This window comes from Propithecus coquereli, unplaced genomic scaffold (genome assembly GCF_000956105.1).
Source record: "Propithecus coquereli isolate 6110/MARCELLA unplaced genomic scaffold, Pcoq_1.0 Scaffold85, whole genome shotgun sequence".
Taxonomy (NCBI): domain Eukaryota; kingdom Metazoa; phylum Chordata; class Mammalia; order Primates; family Indriidae; genus Propithecus; species Propithecus coquereli.
In genome coordinates, this window is record NW_012154729.1 from 1,362,407 (window position 1) to 1,384,754 (window position 22,348).

The 22,348-nt window shown below is 34.3% G+C and overlaps 1 protein-coding gene across 3 annotated transcripts in view; it reads left to right on the forward strand.

Annotated features, from left to right (window-relative positions):
* ANKS1B (ankyrin repeat and sterile alpha motif domain containing 1B) overlaps positions 1–22,348 on the forward strand; it is a 1,021,409-nt gene that overhangs the window by 128,498 nt on the left and 870,563 nt on the right. For all 3 annotated transcript variants that reach the window (XM_012664020.1, XM_012664018.1, XM_012664019.1), the window contains exons 2-4: positions 2,477–2,557; positions 12,748–12,904; positions 18,725–19,021. In XM_012664020.1, the coding sequence (XP_012519474.1) occupies positions 2,477–2,557; positions 12,748–12,904; positions 18,725–19,021 (535 nt within the window). The remainder of the gene's footprint in view (positions 1–2,476; positions 2,558–12,747; positions 12,905–18,724; positions 19,022–22,348) is intronic.

Genomic DNA, 22,348 nt, shown 5'->3' on the forward strand with positions numbered 1-22,348 from the left:
GATGGACTCTTAGGTTGTTTCCATATCCCACCTATTGTGGATAATGCTGCAGTGAATGTAGGAGTGCAGATATTTTTATTTAATACAAGGTAGTAATTTCATTTCCCCTGGGTATATACCTTGAAGAAGGATTACTGGTCATATGGCAATTCTATCTTTAATTTCTTTAGAGACTTTCATACTGTTTTCCATAATGGCTGTACCAATCAATATTCCCACCAACAGTGTTCAAGAGTTCCCTTTTCTCTAGATGCTCACCAACATTTATCTTTTGTCTTTTTGATAATAGGGATCCTAATGGGTATGAGGTAGTATCTCATAATGGTTTTGATTTTCATTTCCCCGATGATTAATGATGTTGAGCACCTTTTCATATACCTATTTGTCATTCGTATGTCTTCTTTGGAGACATGTCTATTCAGGTCCTTTGCCCATTTTTTCATCAAATTATTTGTTTTTTTCACTATTGTATGAGTGCTTTATACATTTTGTATATGAACTCCTTATCAGATATATGGTTTAAAAATATTTTTTTCCCAATCTATAGGCTGAATTTTCATTTTGATGAATGTTTCCTTTGGTGTGCAGAGCCTTTTAGTTTGACGTAGTCCCATTCGTTTATTTTTGCTTTTGTGGCCTGAGCCTTTGGTGTGATATCCAAAAAATCATTGCCAAGGTCAATGCCCAGGAGCTTTCTCCCTATGTTCTCTTCTAGGAGTTTTATAGTTTCTAATTTTGTATTTAGGACTTTAATCCATTTTGAGTTGATTTTTGTATATGGTATAAGAAAAGGGTCCAATTTCATTCTTTTGCATCTGGAAATCCAATTTTCCCAGCACCGTTTATTGAAGAGACTGTCGTTTCCTCATTGTGTCCTCTTGGTGCCCTTGTCAAAAATTGTCTTTATATGTTTTGATTTACTTCTGGGGTGTCCTATTTTGTTACACTGGTCTATGTGTTTGTTTTTACGCCAGTACCATACTGTCTTGATTACTATAGTTTTGTAATATAACTTGAAATCAGAAAGTATGGTGCCTTTGTTTTTCTTTCTCAGAATTGTTTTGGCTATTTGGGGTCTTTTATGATTCCATATGAATTTTAGGATTTTTTTTTCTATTCCTGTGAATTATGCCATTGGGATTTTGATAGGGATTATGTTCAATCTGTATAATGTAAGTATGTCACATACTTAAAATTTAATGTTAATGTCTCAATACCAGGAGTCATTGTTTTCTCCCCATCCTGCATTGCCCTCCTTCCAGCAAATTTGCTTCTTTTTTTCCATTTCACATGTTAGTTAATGTTGGCGTTTTCCTTCTAGTCACATAAGTCTGAAATATGAGTCATTATATGTTACTGCTTCCTGTTTCCCACTTTCCTCCCATTGATCCCTGCATCTTATTGATTCTTCTTTTAATTAACTCTCAAATAAGTGCATTCTATTCATTTTCATTGTCCCACCTAAGTTTAAGTCTGTCATAATCTCTTGTTTTGAATAGCTATTCATTCTCTTCTCTGAGATGCCAGTGTGCCTGGTACCTCAATTATCTTACTACTTTGTGATTATTACTTTATGTGTCTGTCTTCCTCATCATATTTATACTATGCTCTTGTAAGCAAAGACCTTTTGTTATGATTTTGTGCTTTCAGTGCCTAGCTTAATATGTGACATGCAATTGGTGTACAGTAAATGTTTTTGTGAATATATAAATTAGTTTGTCATTAGATATTGTCTTTGATAGTTTTAATGTCATCATGAACATCAGATAATTTTTTGTTCTGCTTTTGGAAAAGTGTCTTTCAATGCCTTATTTTCCAGAAGCTAAAAATAGTTTCTTTAATTTTAGTGTTTAAGGATAAAATGGACTCTTTTATATAGTTACATGTTATCATCAGAATGTGTTATATAGTAAAACCAATGATAACTGCAAAATTGTTAGGATATTCTCATGGTTACAGCAGTCCAAATCTTTGATTTTATTTTCAAGTATGAAATATTGATTAGGTTTTCTTGGTAGCAATAGAATAGCAAGAAGAGTTTATGTTCTTCCCATATTGCAAAAATATAACTTACATAAATCACTGCCATCTCTGAATGAATGTGTTAAAAGAGATGAAGTGTCACAAATCTTTATTCTTTGGTATAGAATATAGTAGCTGAATGGTAATTGCTTCAAGTATTTAAGTAATGATAGGGAGTAATAGGGAATTTTTGGATCTAAATTTTAATGCATGACAGTGAACACACATTTGCTAATAATTTCGGAATATAGTTACATTCCCTATTCATTTCCCTGCGCCAAATAAACGAAGTTGACATTGTGAGAGGAATGCATGAAAGATGGCAATCATTTTCTGCATGACTAAAATTTCCATATGCAGCACGCCCCTGGCTGTGGGACCATTGGGCTTCTTTTTGTTTTTCAAAACAAAATTCTGCATAACTGTTAACTCTGTGCTTGTGCTTTATTTGCAGCATCTGGCGAGGCCCCAATGTGAACTGCACAGACAGTTCGGGTTACACTGCTTTACACCATGCAGCCTTAAATGGACATAAGTAAGTGCCGCTTATTTGGACTGGGATCTTGTTTATTTAGTTACATGTGATGAAGTTAATTATGTCTGACGATACCTTTCTCGTGTCGCCGTGAGTCCATATGGAGGGGCACCAGGCAGCGACACTGACAAGTTAAACTTGGCAGAAAGGTTGCTGAGGATGACTGTGTGCAGAGTGTAAACTGAGAGACGAAGGCTCTGACATACTCAGATATCACACAAGGAGAATGGAGGAAATGACAGGACCCTGTTAGTCGTGGGTAGCTTTGGGGAGAGAATGGGATAAAACCATTTGGTAGCACCTTTCAACCTTTTTTGGTGTCTCCCTGTATTCACCCAGGATTATTCACTAGGAGTGAAATCTTAACAGATTCCTTCTCTTATAAGCCATGATCACTTATATGAACCACTTTCAAATCCTCCAGATTTAGTTAAAATGCTTTCTCCTTGTCATTCATGATTGTCTTTCTGGTTTTAAACTTCTCAACCCTGAACTTTTTTTTTTTAACTTATGGAATTGTGTTTCAAATAATGTAATCATATACATTATGGAGAGTGAAAGAATGTGTAACCATAACCACTGCTTTATTTCCAGTATTTTAGCTAGGTATCTTAATGGCGTAGTGACAGTCAAAATGTGATGAGTCCTCTGAATGATACAGAGATGTGTCCTCCACTACTAGAAGAAAAATGACCCTCTTCCTGTATCTCCCCCTCCTCTCTCTTTCCTTTGTGCACAATTCAAGTTAGTCTTCCCAGATCTGTATCATTTCATTTCACTTTAGTTTTTAGATGTGGCAATTACTGCTTTAAAACACTAGTTACCTTTTGCTTTCCCACCTAACATTTCTTTTATTCTGTAAATTGAGATGCAAAGGACTTATTTATACTTGATTGTAAGCTTGGTGGCCATAAAGCTCTCAATGTAAGATATTTATTATTTTTTGTCATTATTTATCACTATCACATTTTTTCCCTTAAAACTTACTGTGTAAATCTAACTATCCGTCAGTTTGAGAATCATTTGAATTACATAAAATATTTTAAGCTTAATGTTTCATTGTTTGGATTCTTAGTATTGGAATTCCCAAATTACATTTCTTTTCATCTCTATTATACCATATCATACCATCTAACTTATAATTTTTTATTTTGCTGGATCTTTTTTAGCTATCCTTCTACAGAGTAGGAAACATGTCTAGATATCTAAATCTTTTAAAGATGATTATTATTAATATTATTTCTTCTTCTTTGCTGGGTCATCAGGAACAAAGACAAATTAGATTAGCCCAAAGCATAGAATACTGATGGCTTCTTTGACTGTCTTAATTGTGGTTTCACGGTATTATCATATTTCTAAGTTCCAACTGGGAAGATAAACTCTATCAAATTTAATGGGCAGACTATCATGGGCCTGACCATTGGAGCTATGCTACTTTCCTTGTTCCTTCTCTGATTGGCATTGTAAGCACTTCTCAAAATAACATTATCCCCAAATGGATTAGCATTCATATCCTTCCTTGATTTTCAGTGAAGTACTTATTAAACATTATTGACTTATATATGACAGAATATGACAGAATAACCATTGAGATATGTTTTTTTTTTTGTTTTTTTTTTTTGAGACAGAGTCTCACTCTTTTGCCCGGGCTAGAGTGAGTGCCATGGCGTCACCCTAGCTCACAGCAACCTCAGACTCCTGGGCTCAAGCAATCCTTCTGCCTCAGCCTCCCGAGCAGCTGGGACTACAGGCATGCGCCACCATGCCCGGCTAATTTTTTCTATATATTTTTAGTTGTCCAATTAATTTCTTTCTATTTTTAGTAGAGACGGGGTCTCGCTCTTGCTCAGGCTGGTCTCGAACTCCTGAGCTCAAACAATCCGCCCACTTCGGCCTCCCAGAGTGCTAGGATTACAGGCGTGAGCCACCACGCCCGGCCCATTGAGATATGTTTTCCTGTGGCCCATTGCATAATTTTTGGTTCTTATTGACAATTTAGAAAGTGACTATAATTTAAGCAAATTGAATAGTAATCATTAAGATTATTATAGAAAGATGGGGATTTGACGAGGTATCTTTTAAGATCCCCTTTATTATAGAAATTCTATGAGAATTATGTATCTCTGCTTTTGTCCAAAGTTCTTAGTTATCTTTTCTTTTCAACACTTACTAGTAAGATTTTACTCAGTGTCATCCTGTAGGCATTGGAAAAAGCAGGAAAATTCTAGTCCTATCTTTCCATCTCTGCTGGTTGTGTGACCTTGAGCCATTTATTTAATGTCTCTAAGCCTCAGTTCAATAGATTGAATATATTGGCTGGATATTCTTCATTGCTCCTTATAATTATAACATTTTATGATATACTGTGTTGGTATTATTTTTGGCTCTGTTATGTACTATGATGCTACAATTCTGAAAACTGACTTTTCAGGTAAAGTATATGCTTCCTGATTTTGCATGTTTAAGTTATCTATGGACTTTACATTTAGAGATCATTTATTCTACCTGATCCCTCTCACCTCCCTCATTTTATACATACAGAAACTTGGCCCATCTAGATTAATGACTTACTGGCCACTTAGATATTAAAGTAAGGTTGTGTCTAGAGACTAAGTCTTCTAGTTCCAAGTCTGTGCTTTTACTGTGCATTATCTCCCTGCTGTGGCTAAACTCTGGCTTTTCTTTCTCATACTATGTATTTCTGGGTTGCCTCCCATTATCATCACATAGTATGTTAATATGGAATGCTAATTTTAATATTGGCTTAAAAGATATTTGAAGGAGAAAAAGAATGTCATAGAATATATCTCAGACCCAGAGAAGAATGATACTTCTTTGCTTTTGCTGTCTCATTTAGCATAGGTAATTAACAATGATTATGTGGTTTTCTTCCCAAGCAAGCCTTAGCAGTCAGTATAGAAGCACATCATTTCCACGTTTGTTGCTGTTGTTGTTATATCCATCTACTCTAGATTGTTTCCATAAACATTATGATTTCTAGGCTAAAGTTCATGGAATCATAGAACTAGAATTAATGTTACAGGGTCCTGTAGTTTATTCTTTTGCTTCAAACGCAGGTTTTCCCCTTACATATAATCTAAGGCCTTCGTATTGCAGATGAAACCTGTTTCCTTTTGTATGTTGTATGGGAAACCCTTGTTTATCAGTGCTAATTAATCCACAATGGAGCATCATTTTGTACCTGAAATGCATTATTTCATATTGAACAATTCGTCTTCTGTTAGCCAGATCAGGACTACGTACTCTATTGGTGATTTCCTGAGTCATTTGTAATTACAGATTAGAAGATTATTATTTTCAAATGATAGAAAAAAACATGGTTACTAGAACAAAATCTACTAGCAACTATTATAAATTATTTCAATAGATAGGGTTGAGACTTATCTATTTCTCTTTTTCTCTTCTTCATTTTAAAATACGGAGGCTTCATTGTTGCACATATTTCTACTACAAATTTGAATCCCTTAGTTCTCTTCTGAATAGCAGTTGGCTGGCTGGCTTTCCTCCCTCCCTCCTCCCTTTTCTCCCTCCTACCTTCTTTCATCCATCCTTCTTTCCTCCTTCCTTTCTCCCCCTTCTTCTTTCCTTCCTTCGTTTTTTCCCTCCTTCCTTCCCTTCCTCTTTCCTTCATTGCTCTTCCTTCTTCTTGACATTTCCTTCTTTCTTCTTTTCATCCTTTCTTTTTCAATAATAATCTTATCTTTCCTAATAAGGTTATACTAAACCTGTATTTTCATATTTCATTTCAGTTCTACTTCTCTATCTAACAAATTGCTCCTTATTTTTTTCTTGTTTAGTCCCATCTTATTACACTATTTTGGGTATATTGTGATGCTTGGATGCTGTTTTGAAAAATGTCAGCAAATTGTTATTGTAGCTTTGGAATATGTATATTCTTTGATACGTGTGGGGTTACAATGTTTTCCATTCTTGCTTTTAACTTTTAAAGTATTTAATGCTCGCTAAACCTCATTTTCTGTAATCCAAATTGTATGTCAAATTGGATCTAGAATCCAGATAGTAAGCTATCTATATTTTTGATTTGCTCTTTTTTAGGTATTCTAATGAAAGAGGGGTACCTCCTCAAAAAATTCTATAATCTGGTCCCAGAAGTATCTCTTTGAATAACCATGAACATCTTTGGTCTGATTATTTCTTTCCCAGATAAGGATATTAACTGGTTAAAATTTGCCTTCATTCATTCTGTAATCTATAAGTCTATGAGAGTGAATTCAGTGTATAAAGAAACTTCAGTTAGCAAATGGAATGTATTGTCCTGTAGTCTTTTGGCCATGTCGAACACATCTGCAACTTTATTCGCATTAAAGAGAAGTAAAAGCTTCCAGAAAATCTGAAATCAAAAGGGCCTGACTGAATTTGAGAGTTTTGTTAGTTTGTTAATTCTGCATCCATATGAAGATGATTTGCATTTATTTTGAAGTTCTTTGAACTCCATCAACAAGCGAGAGAGGATGGAACAAAATAAACATCTTTGGTTGTGACTTAATTACAGGGAATCTTGCTGTTGAGGCAAAGAAATTTGAATGTTGATTCTTCCCAATTAATTTAATTTTACTCAGAACTTCTTGAAAGACATTTCGTATTAACCAGAAGTGTATTTATATCTATCAAAAATGAATGCAGGCTAGGCACAATGGCTCATGCCTGTAATCCCAGCACATTGGGAGGCCAAGGCAGGAAGGTCATTTGAGTCCAGAGTTGGAAAGCAGCTTGGGCAACATGGTGAGACCCCATCTCTACAAAAAATAAAAAAATTAGCCAGTTGGCATGGTGGTACATGCCTATAGTCCCAGCTACTGAGGAGGCTGGGGCAGGAGGATCATTTGAGCCTAGGAATTGGAAGCTTCAGTGAGCTGTCATCATGCCACTGCACTCCAGCCTGGGCAACAGAACAAGACCCTGTTTCTCTCTTTCTCTTAAAAAAAAAAAAAAAAAAAGAATGCAAATTAAATAATATAGTAGCAAAAATCAATACTTCTAGAATTTCTATTTTTATCTGAACTTACATATATTAGCTTCAAGCTACAAATATTGTGATTATTTAAATTGTATTATTATTAAATTTAACTTGATATTTTGTTTTATTCCTGGGAAATGAAATTATTTTCTTCTGTGATACTATTAACTCATTTCCTTTAGGGTTTTAGAGTATTTCTTATTTTTCAAATGCTGGATATTGAGAAAGATAGCTACTTTACGTTTAAGATATAGGGATTATTTTGCTGCTTGCTATTCTATCAATCAGCAGTATGATTTAATATTTCATGCCAGGTAACCAAGCAGAGTCAACATGTTCATTTGTTGATACCTCTGAATAACATATATGGCTCAACTTAAATAAAAATAAAAAATAATAATACTGTGTAGAAGCTTTTTAGCATCTCATTTGTCTATATTTGCTTTTGTTACCTATGTTTTTCAGATCTTACACAAAAAGTCTTTGCCCAGACCAATGTCCTGAAGTGTTTCCCCAATGTTTTCTTCTAGTAATTTCATAGTTTCAGGTCTTAGATGTAAGTCTTTAATCCATTTTGATTTGATTTTTATATTTGGTGAGAGGGGTCTAGCTTCATTCTTTTAAATATGATTATCTAGTTTTACCAACATCAACAAAGTGAAAAGACAACCTGCAGGATGGAAGAAAATATTTGAAAACTATCCGCTGAACAAGGGATTAAAAACCAGAATATATAAGGAACTTAAAGAAAGAACTCAATAGCAAAAACCCAGATAATCCGATTAAAAAATAAGTAAAAAAAATCTGAATAGACATTTCTCAAAAGAAGACTTAGAAATGGCCAAAAAGTAGATGAAAAAATGCTCAAGATCACTAATGATCAGGGAAATACAAATCAAAACCATAATGAGATATCATCTCACCTCAATTAAAATGGCTTTTATCAAAAAGACAAAAATAATATGTGCTTCATAGGATGCAGAGAAAGAAGAATGCAAGTATACTACTGATGGGAATGCAAATTAGTACAGCCACTATGAAAGACAGCACGGAAATTTCTCAAAAATCTAAAAATAGAATTACCATATGGTTCAGCAATCCCACTGATGCATATATATAACCAAAAGAAAGGAAGTCAGTGTATCTAAGAGATATCTGCACGCCCATGTTCACTGCAGCACTATTTTTAATAGCCGAGATATGGAATCAACCTAAGTATCTATCAATGAATGCATAAAGTATGGTACATATACACAATGGAATATTATTCAGCCATAAAAAGAATGAAATCCTGTCATTTGCAGCAACTTAGATGGAACTGGAGGTCGTTATGTTAAGTGACATAAGCCAGGCACGGAAAGACAAATTTCACATGTTCTCACTCATACATGGGAGCTAAAAAAGTGAATCTCGTGGAGGCACAGTTGATTGATTAGTGGTTACCAGAGGCTGGAAAGGGAAGGAGATAGGGGGAGATGAAGAGAGGTTGGTTAATGGGTACAAACACACAGTTGAATAGAAGGAATAAGATCTAGTGTTTGAAGTACAATAGGGTGACTGTAGTTTACAGTAAAGCGTAGTACAAAATAGCTAGAAGAGAGGAATTGGAATGTTCCCAACATAAAGAAAAGGTAAATGTTTGAGGTGATGGGTAGTCCAATTACCCTGATTTGGTCATTATGCATTGTATGCATGTATCAAAATATCACATGTATTCCCAAATATGTACAACTATTATATAACAATAAAAATAATAATAATAATGATACTGAGTTGATGCTATTCTAGTGTTAACTACTCTTCTAATGTAGATATTATAGAAAATACTTGAAATTTAATTTGTTCTTAATGAGCCTGGATTAGACAGCCTATTTAACTCATATTACTTGTGATAGAAGATATTACTTGTGATATATCATAAGAAAGTTTAATGACAATTTGTTGATTAATACTTTATTCTACATATGATTCAATAAAACTGACAGGCACTTATTTCATCAGAGATGTAACTTTATATTTCACAAATATGTTTAAACATTAGAAATCTGAGCTCAGCCAGTTCATTAATTGATATCTCTGCGTAAGTTGTAAAGCTCAATTTAAATAAAAATTTAAAAACAAACTTAAATTTAAAAATAACCACATTTAATAAACTACTCAAATAAATACATTTAAAAAACTTATATAAAAAGTTTAGTTATAGCATTAGTTATTAGGATCTTAGTGTTCACCAAAATTTCACAAACATACAGATTATTCTTTTCTGATTTATATATTAGATGGTGGTAATACTACACAATACAAAAATGATCAGTAAGTTAATTTCTAACATAGGCATTTTTTCACTGTATCATAAATCTTCCTGATAAAGAAAGAAGACTGAATGTATATCACGTATGTTATTAGAAAATGTCAACAAAATTTGAGCCAAAGAACAAATGAAATTCGAATGATTTGAGAGAGTAAAAGGAAATAAAGTTGATGATCCCATTTATCTTTCTTTCCTCTTTACCCTTTGAAAGGAAATGCTTTATAAGAACAAGTTTCAGAATATTTCTTTATTCTCTTAGGCATTGGGGAATGAGATTTCTCTCTCTCTTTACAATGGTCTTTAACATTAATTTGGAGAAATCTATTTTGTAGTAGGATAAATTCTACTTTTTAGATCCAGATATTTAGTTCGAGCAACTTGTATTATTTTACCTTTTAAGTGTTCAGAATATTTTAGTTAAAAAAAATATCACTGGGATTGTTTAACATTGCAACAGCCTTCCTGAAGAATCACTTTTGATCGTATATCATTTTACAATCACGTCTGTTTATCATTTGATTCACACCATAACCTTTGAGACTGGCAGCAAGATATAATCTCTAAATTCTATTTTAACAATATTTGTAAGACAGACAGAGCTTATTTGATTTGTTCAAGGTAACCAAGTTAGTAAGTAATAGAGAGCTGGGACTTCAGACAAGATCTTCTGTTTCTTAGTTGCTTTTGCTTTTCATAGATATTGAATCCTCATTACCTTATAGAAATTATTTATTTATGTCAGAATGGAAGACAACTCTTTTTTTAATTAAACTGATGTGGTTGGAAACATGACAACTCTTGCATGGCAGGGAGAAGGGGAGAAGCATGTGAACTGGGTGACCTTTAAGTTTTTTTCTGATTTTCAGATTCTCTTTTTCAAAGGTGATTTGCTATAAGCATTTTCACTTCTAAAGGATTCTATTTTACTCGAGACAAGTACTACTATTGGTATAGTGCTGTACTACTTATTGAGCAACTTATTTTCTATAATCTCGTTTAATGCTCTTGCCAGTCTTGAGTATTAGGCATTGTTATCCCAGCATCTTCTAAGTTAAAGAAAAAGAAAATGAGACTAAACACAATCATGTGTCACTTAATGATGGGGATACATGCTGAGAAATGTGTTGTTAGGCAATTTTGTCACTTTGCGAACATTATAGAGTACACTTGCACAAGCCTAGATGGCGTAGCCTACTACACACTTAGGCTATATGGTATAGTCTATTGCTCCTAGACTACAATCCTGTACAGTATGTTATTGTACCAAGTACTGCAGGCAGTTGTAACACAATGGGAAATATTTGTGTATCTAGACTTATCTAAACACAGACAAGGTACAGTAAAAATATGGTAATATAATCTTTTGGGACCACTGTGGTATATGTATACAGTTCATTGTTGACCAAAATGTCATGTGGCAAATGACTGTAATTTTTCCTGGATCACAGCATCAGATCCTGTAAAATAATACTGGTCTTTAAAAAGAAATTTTAAAATAAGATTTATTTCTTCATTTCTCAGAAATTTTATTATTAGAAAGTGTAGGACTCCTTGGAGCTTTGCAGATATTTGTACAACGTATTCTTGGTTCTTTCATCATGATTTCATGCATTTAGCAACTAAGTTCAATGTTGTGAGTTCTACCGTTTACTCTAATTTTATGTTGTATCATGTCTGTTTTTCTTGTGAGCTATCAGAGTTGTAATCTTGCTTCTATTCAAACTTCCTCCAACTTTTCTTATTTCTTACTTGCATTTAGAGTCTGATTTTATGAAACATTTTAATTTAGATCTTTCTGTTACATTCACCCGCCTCATTGGTGATTTGTTGTATATAAGAAACAACTTTATTATATATTGTAATTATAAACATATGTATATAGTTCTGTGTCTGTCAAGCATTTAGCGAGTTAACAGAATTTGCTTCTTAAATGCATCCAAATGAAAATATGTTTTTTTTTTGTCTAGAATTACTGTTTTTGATTGTTTTATGCAAAGTTCAATATAATGCATACTAATAATTAACAATTAATTCATTCCTTCTGAGGTTGAGTATTGCAGTTCAGGATTTTTACTTTGAAAACCAGGTGGGGACTGGGTAAAAAGTCCTGTGGGTAGGATATATTGGATATGAGTTGAAATTGCATAAGTGGTAGAACTTGTCTCTTAAATGAATTTCCTTCTTGAAATCATTGCCTAGGCTTGAAGGGAAAAAGGTGAAGGAATACAAAAATATGAACAAGACACATTCAAAGTATGTTGTGTGCCATGGCTGAAAAGTTATTAATTTCTTTTTTTACCCTGACCTAGTATAATTGCTAGCTTGTCAGGGTCCCTTAAATACCCTCTTTCTCTTTTATATACACCTTCAATCTCTTATTCCAGTTCTGTATAGAAATGATGTATAAACTCTGTAAATGTCTCTTTGGAATTATGATAACTTTTTTTTTTTGTAAACAGGAAGTTTGCTTTTAATTTCAACTTCTCTTTCAAGCTAAATCTCAGATGTGGGCTATTCGGAAAGACCTCTCTTTTTATGAATGAGAGGAGGAATTCTTTTTATTTATTTTACTTAATTCAGTTAGTGAGATAAGATAAATTTTGCCCAAATGAACTCTATTAAGTAGTTTCATTGGTTAGTTAATTCTCTGTGTGTGGTGGTGGTGCTGGGGGTTGTTTTTCAGGTAAGTAAAATAGCCAAGTATTGAGTAGGCAAACTTTTAAACCCAATTTTATGTTTTAGTATCTTGAATGATTACTCTAAATTACTAGCCAGATCTAATATTCTTTCATAATTATCTATTTAATAAAATTTGTGTTGTTCAGCATATTTTCTTTTCTGTTTTCTTCTGTTTTCTTTTTCTTTTTCTTTCCTTCTTAGGGACATAGTTCTCAAACTACTTCAATATGAGGCATCAACGAATGTAGCAGACAACAAAGGTTATTTTCCTATTCATCTGGCTGCCTGGAAAGGAGATGTGGAAATTGTGAAGATTCTTATTCATCACGGACCATCACATTCCAGAGTCAATGAACAGGTGCACTTATCATATGTTTGCTCATGCTGTAATTTTTCCAGAGTTTTGCAAAGGCAAAGCCACATTGAAAAATTCATTATTTTTATCTTTACCCTGCCAAAGACCTTTTCGCAGCTGAATTTCCTAAAGGAGAGATTTGAAAAATTCTTTGGCATTTGGATATCATGCACAAGCACTAAGTTGGGCATTTGTAAAGATCTTTGGTTATCGAGAAAATTCCACATAAAGGAAGTAGTTGTAATATTTTTGCCTGTCTTATATAATCATCCATTTTATAGCTGTTGAATATTTAAAGATAGAAGAGAATTCGCATTTGTAATGAGCATTAGAGTGTCTCTTAATCTAATTTTAAATGTGAAAACAATGATGATAGTTATCGTTTGCATAGTGCTCTACCATTTACAGAGCACTTCCACAGTTAAGTACACTACTGTGAATGAAAAGGCAAAATACAGTGTATCCAGTTGCTAGTCATAATTAAGTTAAAAATTTTCTGTGTATCTATACACCCCCCCAAGTAACTTTAGTAAACATAGCAGCACCATGATACTGACAGGTAAAGGCAAGTATTTGTGAGTACATAATACCTATATTACACATAACAGACATATTTAAAAAGAAATCTCATTCTCAGTATTCTAAACAGATAAGACCACAGATTCTGGAAAGTAAAATATGGTCCCCTAATACAGTATGATAACAAACATCTTGAGCTCTGCATGCCCCCTACCGTTCTCATTTTGTAAAACTATATTTGAAAACCAGCATGCAGTCCAGCAATTGAATTACAACCATGACATTAAGCCTCAGGTTGGCAGCTGTCCAATATCAATGCAAGAAGGTTAGTCTAGGGCAAGCACATCTAATAAAGTACAATTAGCATATTGTTCAAATGGATACAGACTTCGCAGGCTTTTGACTGAAATTCAGACTGAAAAATAAAAAGTAACAATACTTTAGCCAGCAAAAAGAAGAAAAATACTTTTTTTTTCCCCAACAAAATGAAATTGTTGAAAGGACTAATCAGGAAAATCATTTTATTAATTGGAAAAGTATCTTATTAATATCTTGCACAATAAAAATTTCTATGTTTGCAGGTTACAAAAATGCAGAATTTTTTAAAAAGAATACATTCTATTTTTGAGAAGTGACAGATATGGCTATCTTTATCATCATATCATGCTAAAAGGAAATTTGTGAGAATACTCTTCTGTTCCTCAGAAAACCAAAAGTTAGATCATTTATGGAATGGGCCATCTGGTGGTTATTCTTAAAACTGTCTGCTGCAAAGTAAGCCTGAAATGATAAAATGGAAAAACAAGCCAAGCGAGGTTAAACAAGAGGATGTTAGTTTTTACAAATAAGATGTTTTAAATGGCATGGAAATAAGAAAAAACACATAGTATTTATATTTGAAAGTTAAAATTTTTAAATGACTTATAACTGTAATGGTATGTTTTAAAGAGAAATACTTGTTTTTGATAGTATTGAACACATCAATTAAATTATAAAAAATGTCTTTTTAAGGAGACTGGAATTCAAAGTTCTTTGTTCACTTCTGTTGCTTTGTGTTGTGGTTTCTAATGGAAACTAGTTAAAAGTATCTTGACATAGTTCTCCCATTCCATGCCATTTCTCTTAAAACTTTCCGATGTGGGAATTTTATTTTTATAAGTAACTTTTAGTTTTTGCTTGCCTTCCTGCCTGCCTTCCTGCCTGCCTTCCTTCCTGCCTGCCTGTCTTCCTTCCTTTTTCTTTCTTCTTTTCCTTCTGAATGGGACAGAAATATTCTAGCTAAATATATACCTTTTTGTATTTAAATAATAGAGGGAAGAAACCAAAATAATACCTAACATTTATTGAGACATATGATAAGCCAGGCACTGTTCTAAGTATTTCCATCTATAAAATGATATTTAATTAATTCTCACAATAATCTTCTGAAGTGATATCATCACTCCTATTTTATAGATGAGAAATCAGGCTCAGTAAAGCTAAATAACTTGTCTAAGGGTACATGTTACTGAGTGACTAAAAGAGAAACAGACTTGGACTCAGGTCTCTCTAACTCCAGAGCCCTCTAAAATAGCACATTGGTATTGTTATCCTAACTCCTACCACTTAATGGATTGTTTCCTATATGCCAGGCATTGCACAAAGTACTTTATCTTTGTTATCTTGCTAAGCCCTATAGCAGCCTGATGAGGTAGATATTAATTATCATTCCTACTTTATATATGGGATACAGCCTAAGAGAGATTAAGTAACTTGACCATGATATCGCAGGATGTATGATGTTAAAATGATACACCATAGTCAAGGCTTCATTCTGATTTCGAAAAGTATCTTTGGTTTTTAATGAAGTTTGCTTTAAAAATAATTCTATTTTACATTTTAATATTTAAAGTTTATAAAGCATTTTCATGTGTTATCTCTTTTGGTTTATAAACTACATGGTAAGGTTTATAGGGAAGGTAATATTCTCATTGTACAGATAAGTTTGAAAAGATCAAGTGACTTACTGTTGCTAATAAGTGGCATGTTAGCACTTTACCTTAGGACCTGTTCACCATTCTATACTGCCCTAGAATTAGTGATCAATTTAGGGTGACATAATTTTGAAAAACAAAGTGTACCCTGATTATGGTTTTTATAATGGCCACATCTTTCCTATCTTTTGTCAACTGATTTATTTCCTTTCTTCTGATGTTACGTACATTTTAAATTTCTATTTCTCTGTATATTAATTTTCCCTCCTTTCACCTACTCTTACTCTTTTTTTTTTCTTTGTTTTAACATCAGAGCAAAATCCAGAGGAGCCTTATTTCAAATATACATTACTTTTGCCATTCATCAAAACTCAAACCCAACTCTTGTGAGATGTTTTACCCTGAAACAAGATCTTTTGGTCAGTAGCTTTTGTCAGCCCATGTTGTTGTGCCTTCCATTGTCTGGAAGGGTCTTGATTTTTCAGAAAACACTCATTTGGTAAAAAGAAGGAATTCAAAACCTTTTAAGAATATTCTGTGTAGACATGCTAGCAAATATTAATCACAGCATATTTATTTCAAATTAGATGTTTCATATTTTTTAGACCACTAGTGAGTGTGGGCACAAGTATATAATCATGCCTTTGTAAAGGTACCACCAGTTGTGGTCTCCACTGATGTGATAGTCCAAGTATGTGTTGATCATGAATAAAATCTGTGAATATTTTATCCTGAGTAGGTCTTGAATGATTGAAACAATTTCTCTTGAGATCTCAACAGTGCTAATTGGTGTTATTAGAAAAATTTTCAATTTTGTTCTTATAATTTCCCAGACTAGGGCCTCTGGAAAAGTGGAGAGGCCTTTGAGGAATTCTTATTTCATAATTGGCCTTCCTATTTTCTCAAAGAGTTGCTGTATTTTGAAAAATGAGATTAAATCTCTTTTGGACCAAGGGGAAATTTGGGTTGGTCAGGAGGCATATTTCTATATTATATTTTCATGACATAAAGTAATAAGATGGGTTTTCTTATCAGGCTTATAAAACTTAGCCAGATAAGAAAATTAAGGAGTCTAAACCTATAGGTAGTCAGTCTTTATGAAGAAGTAGATTATAGTACACATTCAAACCAAGCACAAGACAGGATCGAAGCACACCAATGATGGAAGAAATACCTGTAGCTGGGTTCCCATCTATCAGCTCTTAACTTTTCCTTGACTGTCTCCAAGGAGTAGGTTTTTCCTCTGGCTTTGACCTTCAAATGCCCTTTCTTGATACTTACTTGAAATATGAAATAGTGAGAAGCCTCTCTTGGTGCTTTTTTCCCCTTGTCACTCTTCTTAAGTTTTTCAATCTTCCCTATGGACTCTCGACTTATCTGCATTCTTCTATCATCTAGAGGAAGCCTGAGTTACTTTCTGGACCAGTAAGATTTGTTTGGGTTTCAACTCTCCTTGTCCTTTAGTTTTGGTTAGAACAGCTATTTATCTAACCAGCTACTCCTTATTCTAACTCAGTGTTTTTCTGAGCAGAATCTCTAGAAATTCTGCTTTCAGATCACTAATTTTCAGCTCTTCTTCACTGACGGTATAACAACACATGGAAGGCAGCATAGTATAGTGGAAAGAGTATGGGCTTGGGATTTTGACAGATACAGGTTACGGAAGATCCTGATTCTTCCTGGGTATGTAATTTAACCTTTCTGTATTTTGGTTTCCTTGTCCATGAAGTGGAGCTAATAATGTCAATCTTGTAGGATTGTTGTAAGAGTTACATGAGACAATAAATATAAAGTTTTTATTTTGCAACAATTTGAATGGGACTAGAGACCATTATCCTGAGTGAAGTATCTAAAGAATGGAAAAGCAAACACCACATATACTCACTATTAAATTGGAACTAACCAGTGACCGCACGTGTGCACAGAGGGAAGTAAAACTCAGTGAAAATCAAGCAAGGGGAAGAGCAGGGAGGAGATAGGCAAAAACCTACCTGATGGGTACAATGAACACTATTTGGGTGATAGGCACACTTTACAGCCCTGGCTCAAGCATTACGAAAATGATCCATGTAACCACAAACATTTGTACTCCTGTAATATTTTGCAATTAAAAAAATAAATGAAGACCACCAGAAATGGTAACTACATGGACAAAAAAAAAAGTTTTACACTTAGGAAATGATAGCAGTAATAGTTGTTATTGTGGAAGGTGGTATGTGTGGTGGTTAAAAGCACCGACTTTGGGTCTAGGCTGCTTGGGTTCAAATCCTGGCTCCACCACTAAATGGCTATGTAATCAAAGGCCAGTTATTCAACTGCTCAGTGCCTCAGTTTCCTCATCTGTAGAATGAGGATAATGATATTAGTAGTATCCATCTCATAATGAGAATTTACGTGAGTAAACATGAGATGCAACTGTGTCTGGTACATGTTAGCTGTGATGAAGACCGATGGTGGCAGCCACTCTTTCTCTCCAGAAACCTCATTTAGGATCATTGCATTTTTGTTGCTAAAATTTCTGATTCATGTTTCTCCTGACTGACGCTTTTGCCTTCTGACATACCCATACCCCATCTATTTATACTATCTGCCCAAATGGTCTAAAGGGTCCATCTGCCTTGCAAATGGTTTCAGTTTTCTCTATCTTAACATTTTTTCTATCTTGCTAAATTTCTAGGAAAATCTCATTGATTTTCAACTGAAACACTTAAAAGCTGCACATGTAGTACTGTGATGGTAGGTCTGCCTCTTCATCCATAATTACGTTTCAAAAAGATAGTATTTTATCTTGGGACCAGAATGTCTTCCTTCTCTTTGCAAAAGAAGCATGATTTTTACTTACATGGAAAATAAACTGAAACTTAATCTGGGAAACCTTCCTATAAATCTTCTATCATCAAGCATTTACCATCTCAACTATCTTTTGAAAAGCCAGTCTATTAAAAGTATGCTGTAATTGTTATTAATCTCTGTCATTAGCAAATGTCATGGGGATGTGATGCACAGTGCAGATAACACTGGCCATCTGGGCCCAGCAGGGCCACTGACAAAAGGGCTAAACTCATTTATCATTCTTGGAAGTTGGAATATATGATGCATGGAAAAGTTCGATTTTTTTCCCATTAAAGTGATAAAAATAAATTATACTTTTGATGTAATGAATGATAGATACTTTTTATTAAATATAAAATTCAATTAGGCCTACTTATTAAAATAGATAAATCTTAAACTTATATTTTCAAAGCATCTCAAGTTTTAAATTAACGTCTTTAGATTTTGATAACAAATTAAATTTCTGAAAACATGCCTTTTTTAAAAATCTTTGCCTTAGAACAATGAAAATGAAACTGCCCTACACTGCGCAGCTCAATATGGACACTCCGAAGTAGTCGCTGTTCTTCTAGAAGAGCTCACTGACCCTACGATTAGGAACAGTAAGCTCGAAACACCTTTGGACCTGGCGGCACTCTACGGACGGCTTCGAGTGGTCAAAATGATCATCAGCGCACACCCGAACTTAATGAGCTGCAACACTCGAAAGCACACACCGCTTCACCTTGCTGCACGCAATGGCCACAAGGCAGTCGTACAGGTGCTACTGGAGGCGGGAATGGATGTGAGCTGTCAAGTGAGTCTTCTTTTGGCTATGCTTTAAAAGTGACGATGCTCTTGCTTTGCTTTGAGATACAGATGTTAAAACCTATACGTATAACTCTTTTAATCAAATTGTCCACAGGCATTTTTGTAACTACTACGTTCAGGGTACTCTAAAACACAGGGTTTTGGAAGATGTGAAGAGCTATAAGGCATAATCTCTAACCTCATTCTAATTTGAGGGGTATCCACATGAAAAATGATTAGTACATGGCAGTTTTGTGTGGCCTCCTTAGTAATGTTTCCTTTCTCCCAGGATCTAGCACAAACAGCCTGACGTCCATTAGGAATTCAGTCAAAGTTTAATGAATGAGTGAATGAAACAAAATTCACTTTAACATTTTTGGGTATGTACTTTGTGTTTAGCATGTTCATGCATTTAGAATTCAATTCTCACAGCTGTCCTGTGGGATTGAGAGCTATTAAGTTCCAGTTAAGAGATGAGGAATCAGATTCAAAGGCTTAAGAAATTTGCCTAAGGACATACAGCTGATAAAACTGGAATATGAATTTAGACTCACTGATTAAAGTCCAGGCCTTTTTCCACTATAATGTACTGTCTATACATAACTAATGAAAGAATGATCACTATGCCTAAGGGCAATTAGAAAAAATATTATTGCAGAGGTGTGATTTGAGTTGAGCTTTGGAGGAAGAATAGCTTTTGGGGGAAGAGTTGGGATAGGTTTTGTTTCTCAACAAAGAAAGGGGAACCTACTTTTATTATCTGTCTTAAGTTAGCCCTAACTCTAGTGTTAGTCTTTTATTTATTTATTTGTTATTTATTCATTCATTCATTTACCTACCTACCTATCATTTTCTCCTTTTATGGTTGTATCTTCGCTCCAAAGTTGGTAGCAGCATTCTTTCTCTTCCAAAGACCCTTTTGATTCCTGTCAGATTGTGACCTTCTCCCGTTATTACTAGGCTATCGCTGTATAACAAGCTATCTCAAAACTTAATGGCTTAACACAGTAACTAATTATTTAGCTCATAAATCTGGGGTTGGTAATGTAGTCTAAGCCCAGCTGAGTCGTTTTTCTGGTCTTGGCTGGTTTCTCTTGTGTGTAGGATCAACTCTAAGTCAGTTATATGTTTCTGTTTCAAAGCTTGGCTGGAAATTGTCTGGGGCGCTGGGTGAGACTGTCACATGTCTGTCATGATTCAGCAGGTCAGCCTAGGCTCATTCACTTGGCATGTGCAGTTCCAGGAGAGAGAACAGAATTATGCAAGGCTTCTTGGGGCATAGGCTCAGAACAAACACACCATCACTTCTGCCATGTTGGGTTGGCACAGCAAAAAGACTACTCACATTCAAGGGGTGGGAGAGCAGACTCTACCTCTGTATTGGAAGATGGTGTCAACTGTAAAAGGGATATAAATACCCAGAGGGAATAAATGTGGCCAATTTTGCAAAATATCTACGCACTCCAGGCTGTGCTCAACTCTGGTGTTATTTTTACTAGAAATTGTTCAGATCCTATCTCTCCAGAGTTTTCTTTATGGAATTTTAAAAAATCTTAGGCCTTCCAATCTCAAGTTTAAGCCTGTCACTCTGAATTTTCTTTAGAGTTTTGCCTCTATTATTTAGTTGTTTAGACATTTGTAGTATCTTTTCTCAATTTCTTATGTATTCAACTTTGGCAGCCTTGCAAATAAACACAAGAATTTTTTTCTAACCCTTATATTAAAGGGAAAAAAGTCTTTCCCCTTAAAGGAGTATTGAAACATTAGGTAGATATGTGTTTACTATTATAGGTGACTCACAAAGTTACTTTCTTAAAGGTCGTTTAATGATAAACTAGAATGTTTGTTGTCTAAATGTTAAATTTCTCTAATCTTGATTTACTTCTTTGATAACACTTCTGGAATATTCTAAACTTGGTTGTACAGACTGCTTTATTCTCAAGGACTTTATGACTGAGATCAGTAAGCCTCTTGGTGTTCACGGTCAAGATCTTTTCATGTTTTGTACTAGATGACATGACCAGAAGGGAAAGCATTTAGAGATACAGTTTTATAAGTGTATATGGTATATATGGTGTATCTTTTTTTGTGTGTGTAAAACACTGTATTTTGTGCTTTTAGAGAATAAAAAAATCAAAAAGATCTCTACCCTCAGTTTAGTGGAAGAGACAAAAAATTTGCAAGAATAACTCCTATATATGACATATAATAAATGCTAAAACAAAGAGCTAAGGAGATATAGTTGAGGAAGATACAGATTTTAGGAGGGAGAATGTGGGAAGACATGGAAGGAAGTGACATTTGAAGAGGTTCTTGAAAATCCCACTGATTTTGATAACTCATGTGCCCTTTGTCATTTAGTTTGAGGAATCTTTTGATTTCCCTTTTAATTTCCTCCTTGACCCAATCATCATTCAGCAATAGGTTGTTTAATTTCCATGACTTTGTGTAGAGTTGAGTGTTTCTGTTGGAGTTGGTTTCTAATTTTATTCCACTGTGGTCTGAGAAGATACATGACATAATTTCTATTTTTAAAAATTTGTTGAGACATGTTTCGTGGCCTAGGATATGATCAATCTTGGAGAATATTCCGCGTGATGATGAAAAGAACATATATTCAGTAGTTTTTGGGTAGAATGTTCTGTAAATGTCTGTTAGTCCCATTTTTTCTAGAGTTCCATTTAAGACCAGTGTTTCTTTGTTTATTTTCTGCTTGGAGGAGCTGTCCCATTCTGTTAGTGGGGTGTTGAAGTCCTCGACTATTACGATGCTGCTGTTTATCACTTTGTTTAGATCTAGTAGGATTTGCTTTATGAATCTTGTCATGCCTGTATTAGGTGCATAAATATTTAGGATTGTTATGTCTTCTTATTGAATTCCTCCCTTTACCATAATATAATGACCATCTTTGTCTTTCTTGACTATGGTTGCTTTGAAGTTTATGTTATCTGATATGAGAATGGCTACTTCAGCTTTATTTTGGTCTTCATTTGCATGGAATATTGTTTTCTATCCCTTCACCTTGAGTATGGAGGAGTCCCTGTGGTTTAGATGTGTTTCCTGAAGACAGTAGAACTTGATTTGGATTTTTTTATCCATTCAGCCAGCCTATATCTCTTGAGTGGGGAATTCAAACTGTTCACATTTATTGAAAGGAATTGATAAGTGGGGTGAATTTCTGTTCATCCCATTGAGTAGAACCTTATTGCTTTGTTTTACCTCTTGAGCCATTGTACTATCTGGGCTATGAACTGTAGCTTCAGATGATTTTACACTGGCAGGTGTCTATTGTGCTGATCAATGTACGATGCAGATTTGAGTACTTCCTGCAGGG